We start from the raw sequence: 24,303 nt of genomic DNA on the forward strand, positions 1-24,303 counted from the left end.
CCTTTTTCAAATCAAACCAATCCAATCAAATCAAAGGGCAAACAAGCCTATCTTTTTATAACACCATAGCAGAAGAGTTTTTTCTTTCTTTTAATTCAATTAAAGTTATTTTTCTAAGTTTATTTCGATGTAATATTAAGACGATACGTCACGCATGATAAAACACCATAAACAATTAACTTGGTACAGAAAATATATGTAAGTTATATTTTACTGGATGTATTTTTATTTTATTGGATCGGATATTTATTTAAAAAACACATCATAAACTATCAGAAGTCGGCTTACGAAATACTAGTTTATCTTACATATTAATTAAGTATTTATTATTAAACGTTAAAATTGTGCGAATTTCTAGTTGTTTTCTATAGAATACAATTAATTATTAAACCATTTTGCAATTAGCCACGCCCTCAAAGTATGAAGTCACGAAATACGTCACATTCTAAGATGTTCTCGAATTCATCACCTCTACAAATTAATATGAATGAGACGGCAACGCAAATTGCTATCTCATTTCTTTAACAATGAAAAGATGATTGTGACGTAATCGTTCGAAAGGCTTGAGCGGGTGAAATAGCACCTGTTGCTATCCCTCTCGTTCAATAAATTATAATGATTTTATATATCGGTGACATATATTATCTGTCGCCTAAATTGATGAAGCCCGAAGGCGAGTAACACAGTGCAGACGAATGGAAAACAAAAAATATATTTACGCGGGACTTTGTTAAATATAGTTCTTTAAAAAAAAATAATAGATTTTATAGCATTTAATAAAACTAAACTGTTAGAAATACTGAATTACGAAAGCACACGCAAATTTTTGAATAATTCGACGTGTCAAAATGACATATAATACTTTTTCAGTGCGTATCTATGGCACCATCGATCATTGATGGTTTTCCTCGGGCAGCACAGCCAGTGTTGCCTACTGGAAGTATAAAGGCATGTCACATTTCATTAGACTGGCCCTTCATTTTGAATTAATCCCATTATATATCACCAATTTTCTTTGCAAAAGTGAACTTCTACGTGCAAAAACTTTAGTGCTTTTATTAGCATTAGAAGCATCACGTTTTGCTCTAAAATAACTAACATTAATTCTAGTACAAATTTCTAGCGTATATATATCTGTATTCCTATTTTCTTCAAAGTCCCTTTCATTATTCGTTATAACTCCACCGCCTTTAAAATCAATAGTCTTTCGTGGGTTTTCGTTAAATATGGGATGTATTACGTTATCAGATATTCTATGAGAGCTCAATTTCCTTACTACATTCGATAGACAAAATGTTTTATTTTCAGTATCATTATTATTAATATAAGCAATGCTTTCTACAACATTATTTATATTACTAAGTTCATTGTAACGTATATAATCGTTTTCCGCGACGCGTTTAGGTCTGCGCATTACTTTAACCTTATTATTATTGACGCTTGATATATTATTTACTTCTTTCAAGTTAATAATATCACGTGATCTAAAATTTTCTTTATCTTGAGATATATCGTGTGAAATATTTAATGTTTTAAGATTTATTGCATTAAAAGCATTATTTTTATTAAAACTTTTATTGTTATTAAGTAAAGTTGACGATTTTAAAGTAGTTTTATTTCTTTGAATTATCTTAATTGAATTACTTATACTGTGTGCGTTAGGATTGATATTTAATCTACTTATTCCAGTGTTCAAATTACCAAAATCTACAAGTAAATTATCACTATCATTGGTTAAACCAATATCAAGATGAGATTCAAAAGCTGCTTTACTTTTATTATTCAAAATATTAGAATGTATTTCATTATATTTACTGTCAGACTCTAAAATTGTGTTATTGCTTTTCCTTATAACATTTCCATAAAAGCTTGCATCTTTTGCTTCTAATTTTTCATCTCGTCCAGAAATACTTTTATCATTAACAAGTGAATATCGATCAAACATTACATTTACTTTATTATCTATAATATCTAATTCTTTGCTCTTCCTCAGAATCTTATCTCCATCTCTATCACGCGTACTAACTTCAATATCTATATCTCTTTTCGACACTACATCAACACTTACATCTTTATTTTCAGCATCGTTACTAAATCCCGCTTTATCCGTATCAATTCTATCATTATCGTTTGTTACACTAAATTGATTCTCAAGAGCTATATTTTTGACGTATTTAGCAGATCCCGCATCTGTCTGCACAGTGTTACAGCCCTGAGTGCCACCCGCCTAGGCGAACAGTAAGGCGGGGTCCGCTCCAAGTATTTCGCAATGGAATTGATCCTGCTCGATCGGTTTTTTAATCCACCTACCTAGCTGGGCTTGCTCGAATGCATCTGTCAGACATTGTTTAGCCACCTGCGTTGGAAATATTAAAAAAATAACATTAAAATCAGCTTAAATAGTTTGATGAAATAATAATAAGTAGGCTTCATTCATTTGATTACGAAAGCTTACGAAGATTAAATTATATGTTTATATACTAATATAAGTATATTTGAATGAAACATTGTGAATAAGCCTGCTTTTGTCGGTTGCAATTTTGCCACGTTATTACTGGAGCACCTTCAAAATCTCCTCCTCGAGATGATAGGAATAAGAGGCTTTTACTCAACAGCTAAGAAGTTAACAGGCTGCTTATTTACTTTCCTTTTTTACCAACTTAAAAACAAATTAATAGACCATATGCATGCATACATGCACGATCGACTTTAGGAACTGTGACTGCTATTTGGAATGTGTGATCAGTGAATGGTACCTACTCAAGCGGGCTTGCTTAAAGCCCTACCACCTGTGCGTATGTTGAGTTTAGTTACCTGGTATGTGGTGCAGAGATTCTTAGCTTCATCGTACAAGAGATGGTCCATGTCTTGTGGTAACGGCGGCAGATACGGACCGGCTGGGTCCTGAGAACATTATATATAGTATTAAACATTCTGTAAAAATAAAATCATTGCAAAATAACTAACAAATCGAAGGTCGTTTGGGTATGCGGGCTTCATACTGACTAGGGTTAGATAAACTACAAATTTTAACTGTGGAATACACAACCACACACACGCACGCACGCACGCACACAACGTCAATATAGACAAAATATTCTAATAGTATAAACTGCGTTACAACAAAACGGGGAAGAACTTTTTAATATTTCTTCATATTTAAAATCAAAATATCCTTTATTCAAATTAGAATTTTAACGAGCACTTTTGAATGTAGTTTCTACCAACAATATTTATATTCTATTCTAAATATTTCAATATATTAAAAAAAAACACGAATAATTAATGAATTAATTTCAATAGTTACATACTAATTTTATAATGTTAAATTTACAATACAATAATTGTAAAATATTGCACCGTAACCGTAACAGCCTGTGAATGTCCCACTGCTAGGTTAAAGGCCTCCTCTCCTCTTTTTGAGGAGAAGGTTTGGAGCTTATTCCACCACGCTGCTCCAATGCGGGTTGGTAGAATTCACATGTGGCAGAACTTCAGTGAAATTAGACACATGCAGGTTTTCTCACGATGTTTTCCTTCACCGTAAAGCACGAGATGAATTATAATCACAAATTAAGCACATGAAAATTCAGTGGTGCTTGCCCGGGTTTGAACCCACGATCATCGGTTAAGATTCACGCGTTCTTACCACAGGGCCATCTCGGCTTTTTATAAAAATATTGCACGCCTGATATATATTGTTAAGATTCTGAAACTTACCTGCGAGCATTCACAGTATCGAACTTACCTGAGGTAAAAGCGGCAATCGTCTCACGAGGTACTGCCAGCGAGCGAACATACTCTGCTTACAGAGCAGTGACGGGTGGCCGTTCTCGAGCTTACCAGTTGTCGCGTTTATGATCTCCGGATACTAAATTTATCATGGAAATTATAATAATAAAAACGATTATTTTTCAGTTACAATTTCCGAACATCAAATAGCTGATCCGCTATGCTGCTGTCAAAAAAAAGGCGTATGTGTAAAGAGTTGAGTACGAATTCAAACTTCAAAGGGTTGTATGTGTGATTTTTTTTATTTACGTCACCGTAAAATTATATCTAAGACTTATATACAGCCGCTTTTTAAACTTGAATATCTAATAATATACTGGGACATTATTCACACACGGCCAACTGATCCCAAACTAAGCTTGTACAGAGCTTGTACTATGGAAACCAGACAACTGATGTACTACATATATTACTTTATTTATTTAAACACTGATTTGTCTCTTTCTGTAATCATTGATTTCACATTCGAAAGAAGGAGACAGCATATTTTAATTAATCACCCTAAGCAACACTTTTTGTTGGGGGAGTAAGTTCATCAGTAAAAGATCAACATTTCAGAAACGAACTACAACTTCATCTTGTAATCATAACTACTGGTATTTGCAAGTTTTTATCAACGATTTAGAAAATAAAACATTAATTAATTCTACGACTATAATATAATATTTCTATATATAAGACTATATAAAAAGGCACTAAGTGTTCTAAATGATTTATCAATGGGAGAAGTTTTGTGAAGAAGATTTGTGCAGGCTTATTTTGGGTACCACCAAATAACACCTGGATTATCTAATGCTGTGTGAATGGTGATGAATATACAAATGAGATGGCTTCGATTGCAGATGACATCTGCTCTTCTTAATCTAAATTAAAAATGACAATACGAAGCTAACACCGGTTTGTCACCGGCAAGAAACTTACCAGGCACTGACAGTAATTGCTGTATGTGTACTAATCTAATGCTAATGTTAGCTAATGCATACTGGTGGTAGGGCTTTGCGCAAGCTCGTCTGTGAAGGTACCACCCACTCATCAGATATTCTACCGCAAAATTGCAGTACTTGATATTGTTGTGTTCCGGTTTGAAGGGTGAGTGAGCCGGTGTAATTACAGGCACAGGGGACATAAAATCTTAGTTGGTGGCGCATTGGCTCTGTAAGCGATGCATTCCTTACAATGTCGATGTCTAAGGGCGTTTGGTGACCACTTACCATCAGGTGGCCCATATGCTCGTCCGCCTTCCTATTCTATAGAATATAAAAAAATGTATAATTAACTGCCTAATTAATTCATATACGGAGTTTACAAGGCCGTTTAGTGATGTGGATAGGGCTCGTTTAGTTTGCATTTGTTTTCACGGTATAATCACACAATGAGATTCCCAGTAGCAGCCCGGAGTCTGGAAGTTGGAAGTGTACACTTTTCGAAAAGCACGTAAGCCCGTTGGTTCTGCGCCTGAACTCTTTCCAGTCGTGTCTGCTTGACGTCCCATCGGATTATGACAGTTGTGCCCTATATTGTCCTGCGCAGTTGGCTAATCTCCTTTGAGATTGGCCGTCGTGGCGGAATGCGGCCAGGAGGTCTTCAACCGTAATGACATACGGCATTATGCTTTGGGGTAGCGTTTCCCTAAACGCATCTTACAATAACAAACGCTGACGTCATCTGGCGTTTGAAATCTTACGCTTACTCGCCAGACGCTCGAATTCCCAATTAGTTACCGTGTACCGAGCGCTAAGATGTTTACACATCAATACACAATTCTATTTTTAGAACAAGAAAAATTAACATTCATGAACAACGTCAGGAGAGATATTCGCGTTTTTTTTTTACTCTTAATAGGCCAGCGTTTGACCGTTGACTTGCCTCATGTTAAGCATCGACACGGTACGACATCTAGCACGCTTGCCTGGAAGAACCCTGTTTACTCTGGATTTGAAGACACCAATAATTGATGATTCCTTTATCGAAAAAATTAACATTATGTAACATTATATGTATATTTGCTATGAATATTAAACATGATCGCCGTATTAGTTCTGAAAAGGTCGTAAGCAAATTCGTAAACGAACGAAATGTTTAAAAATAAAATGATGCTATGTTCTCATACTAAATTTAAATCCAATCCAGAAAACGCTTTACAAAGCGAATCATCGAATTTGTCACACTATAGGATAGCCGAACCACCCCCCCCCCCCCCTCCCTTGTAATCCGGAACTTTTACATGAAAAGGTTATTTGTAATTTAAGAAATTACATTTCTACTATGTCGCCAACATGTCACAACATATATAAACATACATTGACAAATATATGTCGCAATAAATGCCCTTTGAATGTATATAAGCATGTCGGAATACTGTTTTGCATGTCGGGTTGTATTACACAGTAACCCAATTACTGTGGCACAACTTTATAAGACATGATTGAACATGAATCAGATTATTAAGTTAATATTTATCAACCAAAATTACTCACATTAACCTTATACATTGATTTAGTGCTTAAAAATAATAATATGTAAGCCGATAGATGGCGCTGAAGCAGCGCTTTAATAGTGTAAAACTAATAAAGTTCAACAAATTATTACATATTTAGTATATAATGAAAGCCGTGTAATTGCATTTATGCAAGCTTGTCATGCAGTTATGTAGTTATGAGACTTACGGGTGACGTAATGGACCAGCAAACGCTGAAGGATGGCGCTCTGGCCGGCGTTCGGGCCTCCGTGCTGGCAGCGCGCGCCAGCAGCGGACGGTGGAGGCGGTACGGTGGTGGCAACGCTGATATGGATGATTCAATGCGTCCGCAAATTGCCCTGAGGAAATATTGTCTTGGTTATCTTACTTTAAAACCTTCATGTAAACTGTGACGATTAATCTGATGAGTGGGTGGTACCTACCCAGGCTTGCACAAAGCCTTACCACGTGGTACCTACCAAATATAATTAAAAACATAACAACATATGAAACCTAACATAGCTCAAGACAAGAAAGCGCGTTATCAACTTCCTAACTACATCTGCTGCTGTCTTTAGACAAAATCAATTTTTTTTTATTGGCTCGACAAACTCTAAGCGCAAATTATATATGTAGCAATATAATCATCACATTTTCATTCAAGACATTCGCGCAAATCAATAAATAAACGTCTTTAATCTTTTCCCGTTTTCCGAAGCTGTGTATACTTACGCAACTCGACCATTACCCTACCATTTAAGAAAGTGGCGGGAAAAATTATCAGAAGCGTTCATTCCTTCCTATTCATTTTACCGCGAAAGTGCGCTTTGACATAACGACGCGCCATTTTGATTTTTGTTTTTTTTTTAATAGTTTTAAATAAAAAGGTATTATATTGTAGGTTAATAATACACTTTGTTTTTTTTTTCTATAGTTTCAAATAAGAATATAGTATTTATAGGATTAAATTATATAATTAATTCATTGATAGTGATATAATAATGCAGACGACGGTGCCGCTAGCGTGTTTTTTATCTTTGATACGTAAGTATGTTTTCTTTACAACATTACGAGTAATATATTGAGTAAGTTTTATTTGATCGAGGATTTGAACCTTATATACCTAGATCTTCAGCTATATAATACTGGCCACTAGACCAATGGTACAGTCAATAAATACATTGACGATCCGTATATCTGCGGTGGTATACCTTTTTTTTTTTTAATTTATTGTATTTGCATGTTACCAGGCAGCATCACAATTTACGTTTCAGAATTATGAAATAATAGAAATATGGTATTCATATCACTACACACTATAAAAGTCAGACTTTGTTTTATAATATAAAACAAAGTCTTTATTTTTATAATATAAAACAAAGTCTGACTTTTATACTGTTTCCAATGTACGGTGTGATTCTATAGATTTAGTTGTATAATTCATAAGGGTTTTGAGTAAATTGGCTGAAATATGACGATGATGGTTGAAGATGGAGGAAAAAGTCATGCCGACTGGGAACTTACTCGCGCGCGCCGCGTAGACTGTTGGAGTTATGTATTACGTTATGAACGTTGTATGTAGACTATTATAATTAATTCTATCCGTGCGAAGCCCGGAAAGATATCTAATGAAAAAAGTACTTACCATAAAATAGTAGAACAAATGTTGAAAAAAAAAAATCAAGTACTTGCCCGCATTTAAATAACTTGCAAATAATATTTTTAATTCCATTAGTAAAAAAAATAATTGTATTTTAAATATTTACAATAATAATATGGGCCAGCAGTCAGAACGCGTGACTCTTAACGGATGATCGTGGGTTCAAACCCGGGCAAGCACCACTGAATTTTCACGTGCTTAATTTGTGTTTATAATTCATATCGTGCTTGACGGTGAAGGAATACACCGCGAGGATACCTGCATGTGTCTAATTTCATTTAAATTCTGCCACATGTGTATTCTACCAACCGGCATTGGAGTAGCGTGGTAGAATAAGCTCCTAACCGTCTCCTCATAAGGGAAAAGAGGCCTTAGCCCAGCAGTGGGACATTAACAGGCTGCAGCAGGACATCTTGTATTAATTTAAAACCTAATATTACTATATATTATATTAACTTGATTATATAATCGATTAGAGTTCACGCGTGCCAAATACTGGCTCATTTCAGCCCCGTACAAATAAACTTGGAACTTTTACTGGTGGTAGAGCTTTATGCAAGCTCGTCTGGGTAGGTACCGCCAATTTATCAAATATTCTACCGTTTAACAGCATCACTCAATATTGTTGTGTTCCTGTTTAAAGGGTGAGTGGCAGAAAACTACAGGCACAAAGGATATAACAGCTTAGTTATCAAGGTTATTGTAGTTGTGTTTCCGTTTGAAGGGTGAGTGAGCCAGTGTAATTACAGGCACAAGGGACGTAAAATCTTAGTTCCCAAGGTTAGTGGCGCATTGGCGATGTAAGGGAAGGTTAATATTTCTTACAATGCCAATATCCGTTACCACTAACACCGAGGTGGTATGCCTTCCTACCTATTCTATAAAAAAAACACCGCGGTAAACAGTCTTGAAATGTCAGAAAGTAATAAGCGACATTGACCATCATAATTATAACATTACAAGAATACACGCATCGAAATATCACCATAAGTGGTCAATATTTCACGGGTGAGTTATGAAGTGAGTTCTTACAGAATAGCATAATAGTTTGTAATCACTTGCAATCAATCGACACACAAAATATTTAGTGCAAAGAAATATTCTAGTTTCGTAATATAATCGTGTGTAACACGCAATGCATCCATAATGGGCAATTAATTTTTATTTTACATTACACTATTTTTATTATTATAACGTAACGAAAATATTTTTAATTCTTTTTTTTACTGAATCTAAGCGATAAATTTCTGAATACATTATGATCGGCTTATTAGCTTTGATCTTTATTTTGTTGCTTCAATTTTTACATTTAATTTATTATAATTATACAATAAAAAAATATACGATAAAACAAAACACACGCAGCTCATTCCAAACACAACAGAAGAAAAGACAAATAAACAAGTTTGACCATCATAGAAGTTTGAGTTAACGCGATATGACTGGTCGTGATCTTGAATATGATATTCATTATGGATTTGAGATAAAATGGCGTTTTGAATGACGACGATGTTGTTTATCCGAAATTTGGAAGTAAAATTAAAGTTAATATTTTTCATAATTCAATCAAATCTTATGATACTAATATAAGCAATTCTTATATATATTTATATAATTAGAGTACCGCGAAAACGGCTATTACGATTTGGCTCAAATTTGATATTTAAATAGGGCTTTTTATATACACAGGTGTGTTTCCTATAAAACCACATTATTTATTACGCAAAGATATATATTATATATTTCACAGATACTTGTATTGAGTATCGAGTGATAGCTTTACATCTAATTCAATACTGTAACATAAGTATTAAAAAGCGATTCTATGACGAATAAAGTTTTTTTTTTAATTTACGGCCATGTTTTTACAAATCACGACATACTTCCTATGGATTGTGTTCTGTCTTAGACGCAACATTTTGGTCATAAGGAAAATGCGTGGTACAATCAGTGCCTCACCATTTGTGGTGAAATGAAGCTAACCACCAACCACATGTATGTATTACGTAAGAAAATTGACACGTCTACGAATCAACGGTTCACCAAAGTGACTTCCTCGTTGGTCTAGTGGCTAGGTATAAGGCCGCAGATTCCGAGATGCTGGGTTCAAGCACGTGAAGCCGTGGGTCGTATACCTGAACTTTTTCCGGAAGATTGTACCTGTTTGGGCACAGACTTGTGCACTAAAATATTTTCTGCGTTATTAACTGGAGAACACTGGACTGTTATTATTTTTAATGAGATCCATATGTACTTAATAGTACAAAAAAATAAAAACAAGCTTCTATATACAGCATTTTATGTCTATTCTGTTTACCATTAAGGAGTTCTTGGAGCCGACCCTGGGTGTTAAATCAGGTCAATTAAACTCCGTAGGATAACCTCTTACCCTGTGGTTTATATTCTATATGAAATAATATATAAATAAATAAAATTGATTTGACATGCACAAACTAACAGACATTGTTATTATCGTATTCATTGTATTTATATAATAAACTTGTAATTTTAGAATGTACTGATAATATTTATTGATATATGTGTGAAGCCGAGATGGCCCAGTGGTAAGAACGCGTGAATCTTAACCGATGATCGTGGGTTCAAATCCGTGGGTGATTGTGGTGTACAATAAAGTTTAAACTAGTAATAGCCTGTGAATGTACCACTGCTGGGCTAAGGCCTCTTCTCCCTTTTTTGAGGCGAAGGTTTGGAGCTTAATCCACCACGCTGCTCCAATGCGGGTTGGTGGAATACACAAACATGTGGCAGAATTTTAGTGAAATTTGACACATGCAGGTTTCCTCACGATGTTTTCCTTCACCGTCAAGCACGAGATGAATTACAAACACAAATTAATCCCACGAAAATTCAGTGGTGCTTGCCCGCGTTAGAACCCACGATCATCGTTTTAGATTCATGCGTCCTAACCACTGAGCCATTTCGGTAATAAAAGTAATGTTATTTTTCAGGTCCCCCTGGGATACAGTTCGAGAATGCCTTACTGCAAATCGCGCCTGTCAACAAGGGGAAATGTCCGTTCGTGCGTGACAACAACGACGTTGTTTTCCAGCTATACATAAGGTACGTCAACCGTGGACCAAATCAATCGTGGACCGAGTCAACCATGGACAATATCGTAATGGCCCACTTTTGACCAATAATAATTCGGACTAAATTAACATTTTTTTTATAATGATACATTAAACAGTTTCAAAACAATTATTCTTTAGCATATATTCTTGGTTAAAAAATTTCATTTTTTTTATAAGAATATATTCTAGAAGTTACTAGAAATATATATTTTAGTCTATGGGTTGGTTACAATGTTAGTTAGTGATATATTAGATATTTCTCCCGGCTTCGCACGAGTTGAGTAATGTTCTTCATAAAACGCATAATTAATGTACATACAGTACATATTTATATATATATATATATATATATATATATATATATATATATATATATATATATATATATATATATATATATCTAAATATCAAATATAATATCAAATAATATATATATATATATATATATATATCAACAAAAAAAGCACTGGACTGCAATGGACCGCCTAGTGTTTACACAAACTTATTTTGTTTTTTAAATAAATTAAAAAAAAAGATAACCACATGTACAGTGAAAGGATATGCCGTGACAGATCTGTCACAAGTCCATAACACAATCAACCTTGGACCAGATGACCGGTGAAGTTTGAAATACTTAGGATCGGAATGTTCAAGAACTTATTTAAGCATAACGTATCAGCTATCATAATCACGACACGGGCATCGTGTTGAGAAATACAGAATCCTCGTGAGGGTAGCGTGACATACCACTGTAATCAGAAACTCGTGTAGGTACCGTCCGCGCGCTATGTGACGTAACTTTGTCGAAGTATATCGACGAGTTTCCAACGAAGTACCGTTAGCAAAGAACTTTTGCACAATGATTAGTAACGATAGCATAAGCAAAAGGACGACTTCTGCTGCTTATGTCTATGTATGTATGTACGTTCAACTGCAGGAATTATTTCTTGTGATGATTATGGAGTTTCCACATTACAAACTGACAGCGCTTCACAATTCAAAAGTACTTGTAAAATCTTGATTGAATAAAAATGTTTTGAAGTGATTTGACTTCGGTCACCCACCTTTATCAATAGAGACTAGTAATATGTACGGGCTTTATTGTACTGCTTCAGTGTGTGCGAAAAAAGGTCTCATAATGCAATGGGATGGCAATCCGACACAACTGGAATAAATAAACGCAATAAGGCTTCGTGCTTTCCGTTTCGAAACTCACAACGTCAGTTGGAATATATATATTTTTTATTTTGAATTTATTCCTATTTCTTATTCACCATTTAAAACTGATATTTTCAGACATAACCCAACCGTCGCTCATAGTCTCCTGATTGATGACGATGAAAGCCTATTCGCTTCGAGCATAGATTTCAACGATCCAACTGTGATATTTTTCCACGCTTTCATGGAGACCCCTGATGATGGTAGCGCGTTGAGGATTAGAGAAGGTATGTGATGACTATATTAAATATTATCCTTAATAAAGATTAACAACAGACTAGCACGCAGAGTTTTGAATATTTAGAGCAATTTGAACAGTAATATTTGGGAGCCTCGTTGGTCTAGTGTCTAGATGTAGGGCTCGGAGGTTCTGGGTTAAAATCCCAGGTCGGACCAATAAGACATTGAGTTTTTCTGTCGAAAATTCTCATTAGTAGCCCGGAGTCTAGAAGTTGGAAGTGTATACATTCCCGTGCCTCGGAAAGCACGTAAAGCCTGAACTCTTTCCGGTCGTGTCATATTGCCGTCCCATCGGATTATGAGAGTTAGGGAATAGAGTGCACCTGTGTTTGCGCACACACTTGTGCACTATAATATCTCCTGCGCATTTAGCTAATCTCTCTTGAAATTGGCTGCCGTGGCCGAAATCGGTCTGATTTACTATTGTTAATATTTAAGATAATTATTATAATGTTTTATTAATAATATAAATGTGAAAGTAACAGTCTGTTTGTTAAGAGTTTACTGCTAAACCACTGAACCGATTTTGATTAAACTTGGTATGATGCAAGTTAAGCCATAAAAAGGGCATAATAATTATTTATACTTAGCACCTGTTTCTCTCTCCGTAACACGTAAACGAAAACTAGTCCTGTCTAAAGCTATAACTTTAATAAATAAGGACCTAACATTTAGTGTTTTTTATTCCAGCCTACACACACAGGGGCGATACCAACGTTATAGTGGTTGATGCGCAACGCCTCGAAGCCGGACCCTGGTACTTCAAGGCTGCTGAAAACACTTGGTATATTGGACGCATTGCTGCCAAATTCATTGATTATCTTGTTTCGAGGTCAGTATTTTTGCGTAAATTTTTGTTCTATCGAAGTGACGAGTGTAAAAACTATGCTATCTTCCACTTAGATCTACTCAAAAGTCAGAGTAAAAATCTTCATTCAATATTTTCTAATTGACTGTCATAAATCTACCACCGGTTCGGAAATAAACAACCCAGACCCGAGAAGAACCGGCGAAAGAAACTCAGCGAGTTTTTTTTTTTTGATATCTCATATTATACAATTACAGATAACATAAAATAATTCAATTATTTTTTCTTAATTGAAATGGCCTGGAGGCAATCGTTTAATTCACAAAATACATTCACTCTCGTTACAAAGAGTAAATACTTTTCTAGCCTGACCTAGGTTATTGACCCAAGATTTCAAGATGGATCTTTTTTTTTTATTGAATAGGTAGGACGAACATATGGACCACATGAAGGTAAATGGTCACCAACGCTCATATACATTGGTATTGTAAGAAATGTTAACCATCGCTTACATCGCCAATGCGCCTTGGGAACTCTGATGTTATGTCCCATGTGCCTGTAATTACTGACTCACTCACCCTTCAAACCGGAACACAACAATACCAAGTACTGATGTTTTGCGGTAGAATATCTGATGAGTGCGTGGTAGCTACCTAGACGAGATTACTCAAAGCCCTACCAGTAAACTGCTACACCTTTATATAGCTTATGAACTAGACTATGGAGTAATGAGACAATATATTGAACACCAGTATAATTGCTAGAGTGGTTTACAATTAGACATTTGCGGTGTTGGTTATATACCTTATATAACAATGATTTTTAAAATTTCTTTTTAGAGGATTGAAGCTATCAAAGACCCATTTAGTCGGACACAGTTTGGGAGCACAAGCAGCCGGGGTAGCTGGAAGTACAATCAAATCTGGTAGGTTGGAGAAATGTATTCTTATATGGATTTTAAACGTGGTCGGTTTATATCTCGGTATAGTTATCGGTTTGGAGACGATTAGTTGATTCATTTTCTTAAATTTCTAGGGAAAGTATCTCGTATAACTGGTTTGGACCCGGCTTTGCCACTCTTCGACAAGCTGCCGCTCCAACAGAGGCTTGACCCATCTGATGCTGAGTTCGTGGACGTGATACATACTGATGCTGGGATATTTGGTGAGTTTTATAACATTTTTATCATTAAGTACTTACAGTTAGTATACTCTTAATGAGTTAATAATTAATCCTGTAATTGATGAATAGTTAGGCGATGAGCTTCTCTCATTTGAGGGTGAAGATTTGGAGCGAATTGCATCAAGCTGCTCAAATGCGAGATCGTAAATGTGACAATGTGTATCACCCCATAAATACAGAATTACTTACGATGTTTTTCTTCACAGTCTAGGAAAAGATTTAATAGAGAATTTAGTGGTAATGAAGCCGCAATCTACGGTTACATTTCACATGATTCTAAGCATGAAGTCATTTCAAATTCTTTTTAAACAATAAATAAATAATAATGTCCTGGGGTAATATTCACACACGGCCATCTGATCCGAAACTAAGCTGAGCTCGTACTATGGAAACCAGACAACTGATATACTACTTTTCTTTTGTAAATACATTCTTATATAGATAATTACACCCAGACTCAAAATAAACAGACATGTTCATGCACACAAATTTCTGTTCTGGCTGGGAATCGAACCCATAACCTTCGGCGTGAAAGGCAAGTATCTGCCGACAACGCCAACCGGTAGACATAAATATCAAAGCCAGAATTACAACCTTTAATACTGATATTGTTTTGCAGGTTTTCACCAACAAGTTGGGCACGCGGACTTTTACCCAAATGGTGGTATAAGTCCTCAACCGGGATGTGAACTCGAAGTTGTGATCCCACAACAGCTGTTATTGAACAAGTGTGAGTATTTAAACCAATTAATATATACTAATTCGATTCGAACTGGAAAAGCCATTGTAGTTCAAAATACTCTTCCAATATATTACCGGTGATAGGGCTTTGTGCAAGCTCGCCTGAGTACGTACCACTCACTCATTAGATATTCTACCGCAAAATATCAGTACTTAGTGTTGTTGTGTTCCGGTTTGAAGGGTGAGTGAGCCAGTGTAATTACAGGCACAAGCGACATAACATCTAAGATCGCATGGTGAGAAAGGCATTGGCGCTAATAGAAAGCTTTAAAATTCAATTGTAACGATGATGATGTCCTCATGAACGATAACAGTCCCGGCGGCCATTTTTAACGAAGAATAATCAACTGCACAGGCGTGCATGCAAGCATACTTGCACTCTCAAGTCAGTAACTCATAATCCGATGGGAGCGAAAATACGGCGCGACCGGAAATATTTTAGGTGCAAAACCAACAGCTATACCTGCTTTTTGCTATATAAGTATAAGTACTTTATTGGGTATTATTGAACTGTCTTATGTAATGATGGCTGAACAAAACGCAAGCGCGATTTAGAACTCATCCTACAATTTCCGTCCCCCCCCCCCTAGTTTTCTGCAGCCACTGGCGTTCATATATGTTCTTCAGCGAGTCGGTTCTACGTCCTGCATCTTTCGTATCATCACGCTGCGAAACGTGGCGAGACTTCTCGCGGGGTTACTGCTCGAAGGAGGAGACCACCCATATGGGCTTTGGAGTCGATTTGAAGTGAGATTTTGGTGTTAGAGGAATTATGCACAATTTTTTTTTTTATGCAAATCAATACACTATATTTGCAAATATTTGACAGCATCTTCTTTATCTTCTATGCACCAAATCTTTCTCAATATATTCTCCAAAATAATTAAATCCTTTTTACAATATTTTGGGAAGGTATTATATATAATGGCAACTCTTCATTCACTTCATATTCTTAAAAAAACTACTCTTAAAGTTGATTGCACACATTTGCATGTAATTTGTACAGCACATTGTAGAAGTCCTTTTATTTACAGGTGATGGTAAGAAAAACGAAAACGTCTTTCTCGTGTACCACTTGAAATCCCAGACAAAATTACCAAAACTTTCAGATACACGCAGAATCCTTACGACAAAACCAATTGGTGCCATCATAAATTCCTTTAAGTATGCAATAGAGTACCCCAGACCTACCAACCCTACCTACAAACCTACCAAAACATTACAAGAAGTCCTTCAAAAAACGGAGACAGCACACACATTTCCACAATTCGAAAACAGCCCACCCAACGCGCACAGAGAGAAACGTTTCATCAAAAACAAACAGACAAACGGAAACATTATATCGATAATTCGAAGATTTTTCTCATCACAGAACACAGATACACCAGCTCTGACAGTTATCAGAGATATTAACACGATAATTAAAAATGGCGGCGGGTTTATCAATCATTCGATTAGAGAACAGAATAGTTACAGTGAAAACGCTGCTAGTACATTCCGACCATTTATATATTCCGTTCATGTGAATACAGATTCGAAAATCAAGACGTTCTTAAAGAAACTGTTGGGTACCGTTCAGAGTGCTACAATAATTGCTAGTAAATAGGTACAAATATATCGGTGAGTTATGTATGAACTACATTAAAACATTTTACAGTACATAAATATATCTTTATATAGACTAATTTAATTAGTTAAATATATTAATGAATCCACTTAGAATAGATTATATTGTATATATATATAAATATATTTCTTACTTTATACTTTATATTTTTATTTTTTATACAATAGGAAGGTGGACGAGCATATGGGCCACCTGATGGTAAGTGGTCACCAAACGCCCTTAAACATTGGCATTGTAAGAAATGTCAACCATCGCTTATAGCCAATGCGCCACCAACCTTGGGAACTAAGATTTTATGTCCCTTGTGCCTGTAATTACACTGGCTCACTCACCCTTCAAACCGGAACACAACAATATCAAGTATTGCTGTTTTGCGGTAGAATATCTGATGAGTGGGTGGTACCTACCCAGACGAGCTTGCACAAAGCCCTACCACCAGTATTGTACACCACAAAGAGAAAAATACAAAACATGTATACATCCTATATAAAAGTACAATTATGGCGACCTTATCGCTACGTAGCGATCTCTTCCAACCAACGGTGTAAGTAATAACTCATAGGGTATGAGGGAGGTGGTGCTCTAATAATAAATAAAATAATATTAATTTATAATTAAAACAAACTAATATATAAATGTAAATATAAAATACACATATTATATATCAATAAATAAATTATATTATCAATACATATAAAATTATTTTTTCCGTTGAACATACATACATACCTACATAAATATTTTCATAGACATAATGAGTTAAAATCTTAATACCGTTTTTTTCCATATTTTATTATGCTAACGCTCCTCCGCTCGGTAACTGTCATACGTTACGTTCCATTTTAATAGCGCGCTGAATGTACTTTAAAAACTTGTTCAAATTGTTCTTTGTTACATATGTTTTTTTTTTAATAGATATAGCGAAGGTCAATTCCCGTTCGGACCATTTTTTTTTTTTAATAAATATTTTTTTAATGTTTCAGAGCACGCGGGAAATACTTTTTGACAACGCACCAAAAATCGCCATATTCAATAGAATAATAAAATTGTATTAAGTTTTTGATATATAATGCTGTCTATATATATATATGTGTGTACATAGTTTAATTTTTGTTACTAAATATAAAATTTTATATATACGCGTTTTATTAACATATAACCTAGTAAATAATATAAAAATCCTAGCCTATATCTTACTTTGGAAATAAAGCTTGCTTCATAAGGTTCAGAAACTTGGCCGTGAAACCGTTACAGATAGAGTCGCTTTTGCATTTAGAATATTAGTGTAGACTTTCAACTCGACAACGCTTTAGTGTAACTTAGGTAATCAGTTCAACATGTGTTGCCAGTACAAAATTATTTTTTATAACTGCCAGCATAAAATATTTATTAAGTCAATAAAATAAAAATCAACCGCCAAAATATATCGCTTAGATTATTCATATCGTCACGATTGTGAATCCGTGGTACAGATTCGTATTTATTTTTAGTAAAATTAGTGTCTATCCGTTTAGACTGCGGCGGAATGTTATGAGCACCGTTATGGCCACAGCGACCATTTTCAAGTAGAACTGTTCAATGGTGGGAGGACATAGGGCGGCGCGGCCGTACCGGTACATGTGGTGGCGGTGCAGCAGCGAGCCCAGCACGAGCGCGCGCAGGTACACGGGGCGCAGCAGCCGCGCCAGCAGCGCGCCCTGCACGCCCGCCACGCACCAGCGCGCCACCTTGTCCGAGCACGACATGGTCAGCAGCCGCTCGCCCTGCACGCGGGAAGCGAGGACTCTATATTATCACTCGGTGGTAGGTACCATCCCATCACGTTCTAGCGCCGACCAGCAATACTTAATATTGTTGAGTTTCAGCTGGAAGGATGAGCGAGCCGGTGTAACGAGCTCGGAGGACCTATTCCCAAGGTTGATGGCGCATTGGAGATATTTTTTTTTTTTTTATAGAATAGGAAGGCGGACGAGCATATGGGCCACCTGATGGTAAGTGGTCACCAACGCTCTTAGACATTGGCATTGTAAGAAATGTCAACCATCGCTTACATATCCAATGCGCCACCAACCTTGGAAACTAAGATTTTATGTCCCTTGTGCCTGTAATTACACTGGCTCACTCACCCTTCAAACCGGAACACAACAATATCAAGTATTGCTGTTTTGCGGTAGAATATCTGATGAGTGGATGGTACCTACCCAGACGAGCTTGCACAAAGCCCTGCCACCAGTATACGGGATGATCAGTATTTCGTACTGTGGTCACCATCGCTCATAGACATTGGTCTATCAGTTGACCCATTTACCTAATTTCCCATAAACTGATGGTAAAACGTGACAATATAGTATTTATATGTGTTTGTTTGCGACCTACATATGTTTGAGTGGGTCTCAGGTTTAGATTGGACCCGGTAGATGGCGCTACTCGGTTTAATTTTAAAAATAAACTCTTATTTTACCACTGCGAAGTTGGGATGGGTACCTAGTATATGTTTACATAATATATAAAACTAATGGGTACCTGCAGCACGCCGTCCCACGTTTGTATGACGTTGATACAATTCTTAACCGGTATAGTTCCTTCACCCGACTCGATCTTCGTCCTCAGCTGACCGCGAGCTAATCTGCAAAGATTTCATGTAAGTTGTTATTTTTACTAATTAAAAGAGGGGGGGGGGATAGGTTTAAGGTGAATTTTCAATTTGTCGTGGAGTTTATTAATAGAATCTAATGAGCGTAAAATTAAATGTAAAGCTACAAACGTTTCGAAATGTAGATTCTACCGAGAAGAACCGGCAAGAAACTTGGAAATTAATATTTTTCTCGAAACTTACAAAGTCAATTATATTTATATGTATATCCTACATATGTAAAATTCGACAATATATATATATTCTTTGCTTAAGCAAAGTGACTGTAGTTTGTTCGTCCACCGATCACGCACCAAGCACTACCGACTCAGGGCTGTTACCCCCCCCCCTCAGCCCATCCACCGACTACACTACTTAACCAAATTAGAATAAACAGCAATACTTGATATTGTTGTGTTCCGGTTTGAAGGGTGAGTGAGCCAGTGTAATTACAGGCACAAGGGACATAAAATCTTAGTTCCCAAGGTTGGTGGCGCATTGGATATGTAAGCGATGGTTGACATTTCTTACAATGCCAATGTCTAAGAGCGTTGGTGACCACTTACCATCAGGTGGCCCATATGCTCGTCCGCCTTCCTATTCTATAAAAAAAAAAAAAAAAAAGTATCCCCACCCAAACAAGCCAGCAGCTTACCGGTTGGGATGCCGATCGGGCTCCGGTTCGTGGTGCTCGTGCGGGCTGAAGATGCGTCCGTCTCCGCAGGGCGCGGTGCTCACGTACAGGTGCAGCTGCCGGTCCGGCTTCAGCTGGTAGCCGCCGCCCGGGACCGGCTCGATATCCGACTCGGGTATTGTCACCGTAGGAGCTAAATTAATACAATTATCATTTAGAAAACATATGAGAATAAATTTGCATTTATATAACACGCTTTATCGCGTGCTCGTTTCGAGCGAGCAGCCTTTGACTTGAGCACACGTATTCGTAGCGTCCTTGGAGTCAACAGTTTCTATCGGGTGACCACAAAAATCACAACAAACCTGTGTCCGTCATAATACTATCAGTGTGTGTACCCATGTCAATAATATAAACGTGTGGGCATCCTACGGGTTCAACTACCTGCAAAATGAAGAAGAGAATCACGCGTTCTAACCTCTGAGCCATCTCGGCTTTCCGTTCTAACGTAAGTTTATTCACATCGCGCCTCAAGAGGTATATATATATTTTTAACTATTAATAGTTCTCAATATATCTTACTTGACGAGTTGGCGTACATCAGCAACTGCGCGTACAGATGCCTCTGTAGACACCTTCTTGCTGCGACCTGCGAGAAATCAGAAGAAGTACAAAATAAAAATGCATGCATATGTATTAATCTATATCAATATTATAAAGCTAGAATCATAAGAAAGGAACCTCCCCTCCCGAAACACAAAATATTCACAGCTATCACAAAAGCCATGGAAACATTCAATTATCCCCTTTATTGTGCTCAAGGCTGCGTGTGCGCACGCAACTTATACGTTTAAAGTATATAAGAATATATACAAAGATTAAAGACTTATAATAATAATAAGATATTAGCAATTCTAAATGAAGTGCAAAGCCGCGTGTAAAGCGCTAGTTATGATATCAGTACCTCAGCGTGGCAGTCGTTGACGACGCGACCACGGACCGACATGTGCTCTCCGGAGACACACTTCGTGCCGGTGGTCACCGCTATCACCTGTAAAAAAAATTCCATATAAATAGAAATACATGAAACGCCTCCTGGCTATTACAGTAAAAACAGTAACAGCTTGTTAATGTCCCACTGCTGGGCTAAGGCCTCCTCTCCTTTTTTTTAAGAAGGTTTGGAGATTATTCCATCACGCTGCTCCAATATTGGGTTGGTGGAATACACAAGTGGCACTATTTCAGTGAAATTACACACATGCAGGTTTCCTCATATATTTTCCTTCACCGTCAAGCACGAGACGAATTATAAACACAAATTGGGCACATGAAAATTTAGTGGTGCTGCCCCGGGTTTGAACCCACGATCATCGGTTAAGATTCACGCGTTCTAACCACTGGGCAATCTCGGCTTACACGAAACATGATATATAAAAAAAAAACCGCTGAGTTTTTTTTATGATTTTTGGTAATTTTTTTTGTATATCATTCAATATTAACACCTGAACAAGGCCCGGATAGGCAGTTAGTATCACATAACGACATCTATATCATATATACATGTCGTTATGTCTGTTTGAGATTAAAATACTTAAGACAGCTTTTGATCAATGAATCTTGGGACATATACGTAATTATATGTAAATATATTGGCGCGGTACGCGGTAACTAACTGAGACTTCGAACGTCAGATGACGTCAGCGTAAGATTTCGAGCGTCAGATGACGTCAGCGTAAGATTTGTTATTTAATATGAAGTCTCGTGAGCACCTTGTCCCTCAGCATTTTTTTCACGGAGATTTTTAAGCTCATATTGAGATGTTATAACCCTTGTACCTGTAATTGCACTGGCTCACTCAACATTTTAATTGAGACACAGCAATCTGAAGTTGTTCAGTTTGGCGGTGGAAGAACTGGTGAGTACCCATCCAAGGTCAGCTTAAAGCCGTAAAGTACTTCCTTCTGTATTCGTGTTCATAAATATAACCATAATTGCAGTTAACAAAATACGTTTATAAATAATACTATAAGTACCGTTGACAAAAAAAAAATGAATTTTATACGGATGATAAAAAAAAAAAAATCGAACCTTAGATCCTTCTACTTTATTGTCGATGGTCATGACGATGCCGGCGAGCACCTTCCTCTTGGAATGCACGAGGTCGCCTCGCATCATCTCGTTGAATTTCTCATTAACTAATCTGAAAAACAAATGGATTACAACCATTAATAAAATATATTACTAAATTCTTATTTTAATATAAAAAATAAAAAAAAACCAATGACAATGAAAACTAAATTTTTTTACAAAATCAATTCATTACATTATGAAACTCTGAACTTTATAGCGATAAATATGGCAATATGGCTGCTATCCGCCATACGTAATCGGTGAAATCGAGTTAGTTAATTTAATTTTGTAGTGGTACCCACCTAGACTGGTTTATATAAACCCCCACCACCAAGAAAAGAGATATAATAAAATATGTATATTTACTTTGCGATGTGATCAGCCAGCAGTTGCGGAAGACCGTCCGAGGACACGGGCATGGTCTGCGACATATTCTTCTCGTTCATCTCGCCCAGGGCTGCCCTGGCGGCCGCCAACTTAGCTAGCTTCTTGCTTGACCCTGAAATCATTGGATGTTTTAACATTGCCATTTAATAAAAGGCCTTAAATCACTAATAAATAAGACATATTTCTCAACAGAATATTATATCGTAACTAATATTATAAATGACAAAGTGATGGTTTGTTTGTTACGCTTTAACATCTTAACTAGTCAACCGATCATGATCAGCGGTACTGACGGGGACATATGGTACCTAAAATCTGACAGCACCCCCCTCTTCACACGCGGAAAGGAGACACGGGCGCATACAAGTAGATGATAAAACATGATGATTTTTAGACATTAACAGTAAGTAACAGCCTGTTAATGTCCCACAGCGGGGCTAAGGCCTCCTCTTCTTTTTCGAGGAGATGGTATGGAGCTTAATCCACCACGCTGCTCCAATGCGGGTTGGTGGAATACACATGTAGCAGAATTTCAATGAAATTAGACACATGCAGGTTTCCTCACGATTTTTTCCTTCACCGTAAAGCACAAGATGAATTATAAACACAAATAAGCACTTGAAAATTCAGTGACGCTTGCCCGGGTTTGAATCCACGAACATCGGTTTTCTAGACAGGATTTTTTAATTTGATTACAACTCACCGTAACCTTCGAACTTCTGGTCTTTTATCTGACAGACTACCTTGAACCGCATGCTATGGCTGAGTGTGATGGGTGCTGCAATGAAACGCAATAACATAAATAGAAACATTCACAAACATTGTATGAAAACAATAAATTAAGATACGCTTATAACGCATCTATCTATTTGGTGGTAGGGCTTTGTGTTTGGGGTAGGTACCACTCATCAAATGCTCTACCGAAAAAACATTAATACTTAATATTGTTGTGTTTCGATTTGAAGTGTGTGTGAGTGAGCCAGTGGAATAATAATAATACCTACGGCACAAGGGACATGACATATTAGATCCTAAGGCTTGTTGGCGATGTATAGAATGGTTAATATTTTTTTACAGCGCCAATATCCATGTGTAGTGTTGATCACTTACCATCAGGGGGCTAAATGGCACTCCCCACGTCATTTAAAAAAAACGCCCACATTCCTATTTCTTATATAAATACTCGGCCTTACTTATAAACATTTAGAACAATGCTGTCTTCTTCTATCGAATGTCAAATCAATGGTGGCAGAAAGAGCGAAATCATTGTTGAACTAAATAGTCGCTAAAACGGGTATTATATTACTCTGAATCAGGGTCCATAAACCCTTAATAAGAGTAAGACAGTAAGGGTCCCTAGCTAGGGCGTAAAGTGGACCCGGTCGGCCGTACTTCCTTACTAGTACTTTACTATCACCGTGCAATGTAATAATACTTAAGGCAGTTAGGGCAGTTATTCGATCCGCGTCGAGCGCGGAGAGCGGTCGTGTGTTTTGGTTATTGTTGTAACAGTCCAAGTTAAATAAGAGCTTTTAAAATAAATATTTCGTCACCACCTTGCGTCATATCCAGGGGAGACCCATCGCCGAAGGAGCAGTGGAAGGTGATACCGGGGTAGGTCTCGTACAACATATTTATGGGGCTCTTGAGTACTGGGGACAGGGCCGGACCGAAGAGACCTGTAATGAAAAAAATATATATA

At 36.8% G+C, this 24,303-nt stretch overlaps 1 protein-coding gene across 1 annotated transcript in view; it reads right to left on the minus strand.

The window, feature by feature from the left end:
* Positions 1-972: 972 nt before the first annotated feature.
* LOC126779475 (double-stranded RNA-specific editase Adar) overlaps positions 973-24,303 on the minus strand; it is a 33,969-nt gene continuing 10,638 nt past the window's right edge. The window contains exons 8-20 of the mRNA XM_050503481.1: positions 24,158-24,280; positions 23,305-23,379; positions 22,581-22,713; positions 22,173-22,284; positions 21,049-21,135; positions 20,667-20,733; positions 20,106-20,277; positions 19,342-19,444; positions 18,430-18,581; positions 6,459-6,609; positions 3,749-3,871; positions 2,815-2,904; positions 973-2,356 (exon numbers count right to left, since the gene is read on the minus strand). Coding sequence (XP_050359438.1) covers positions 2,228-2,356; positions 2,815-2,904; positions 3,749-3,871; positions 6,459-6,609; positions 18,430-18,581; positions 19,342-19,444; positions 20,106-20,277; positions 20,667-20,733; positions 21,049-21,135; positions 22,173-22,284; positions 22,581-22,713; positions 23,305-23,379; positions 24,158-24,280 — 1,517 coding nt within the window. The 3' untranslated portion in view covers positions 973-2,227. The remainder of the gene's footprint in view (positions 2,357-2,814; positions 2,905-3,748; positions 3,872-6,458; positions 6,610-18,429; positions 18,582-19,341; positions 19,445-20,105; positions 20,278-20,666; positions 20,734-21,048; positions 21,136-22,172; positions 22,285-22,580; positions 22,714-23,304; positions 23,380-24,157; positions 24,281-24,303) is intronic.

This window comes from Nymphalis io, chromosome 29, assembly GCF_905147045.1.
Source record: "Nymphalis io chromosome 29, ilAglIoxx1.1, whole genome shotgun sequence".
NCBI lineage: Eukaryota > Metazoa > Arthropoda > Insecta > Lepidoptera > Nymphalidae > Nymphalis > Nymphalis io.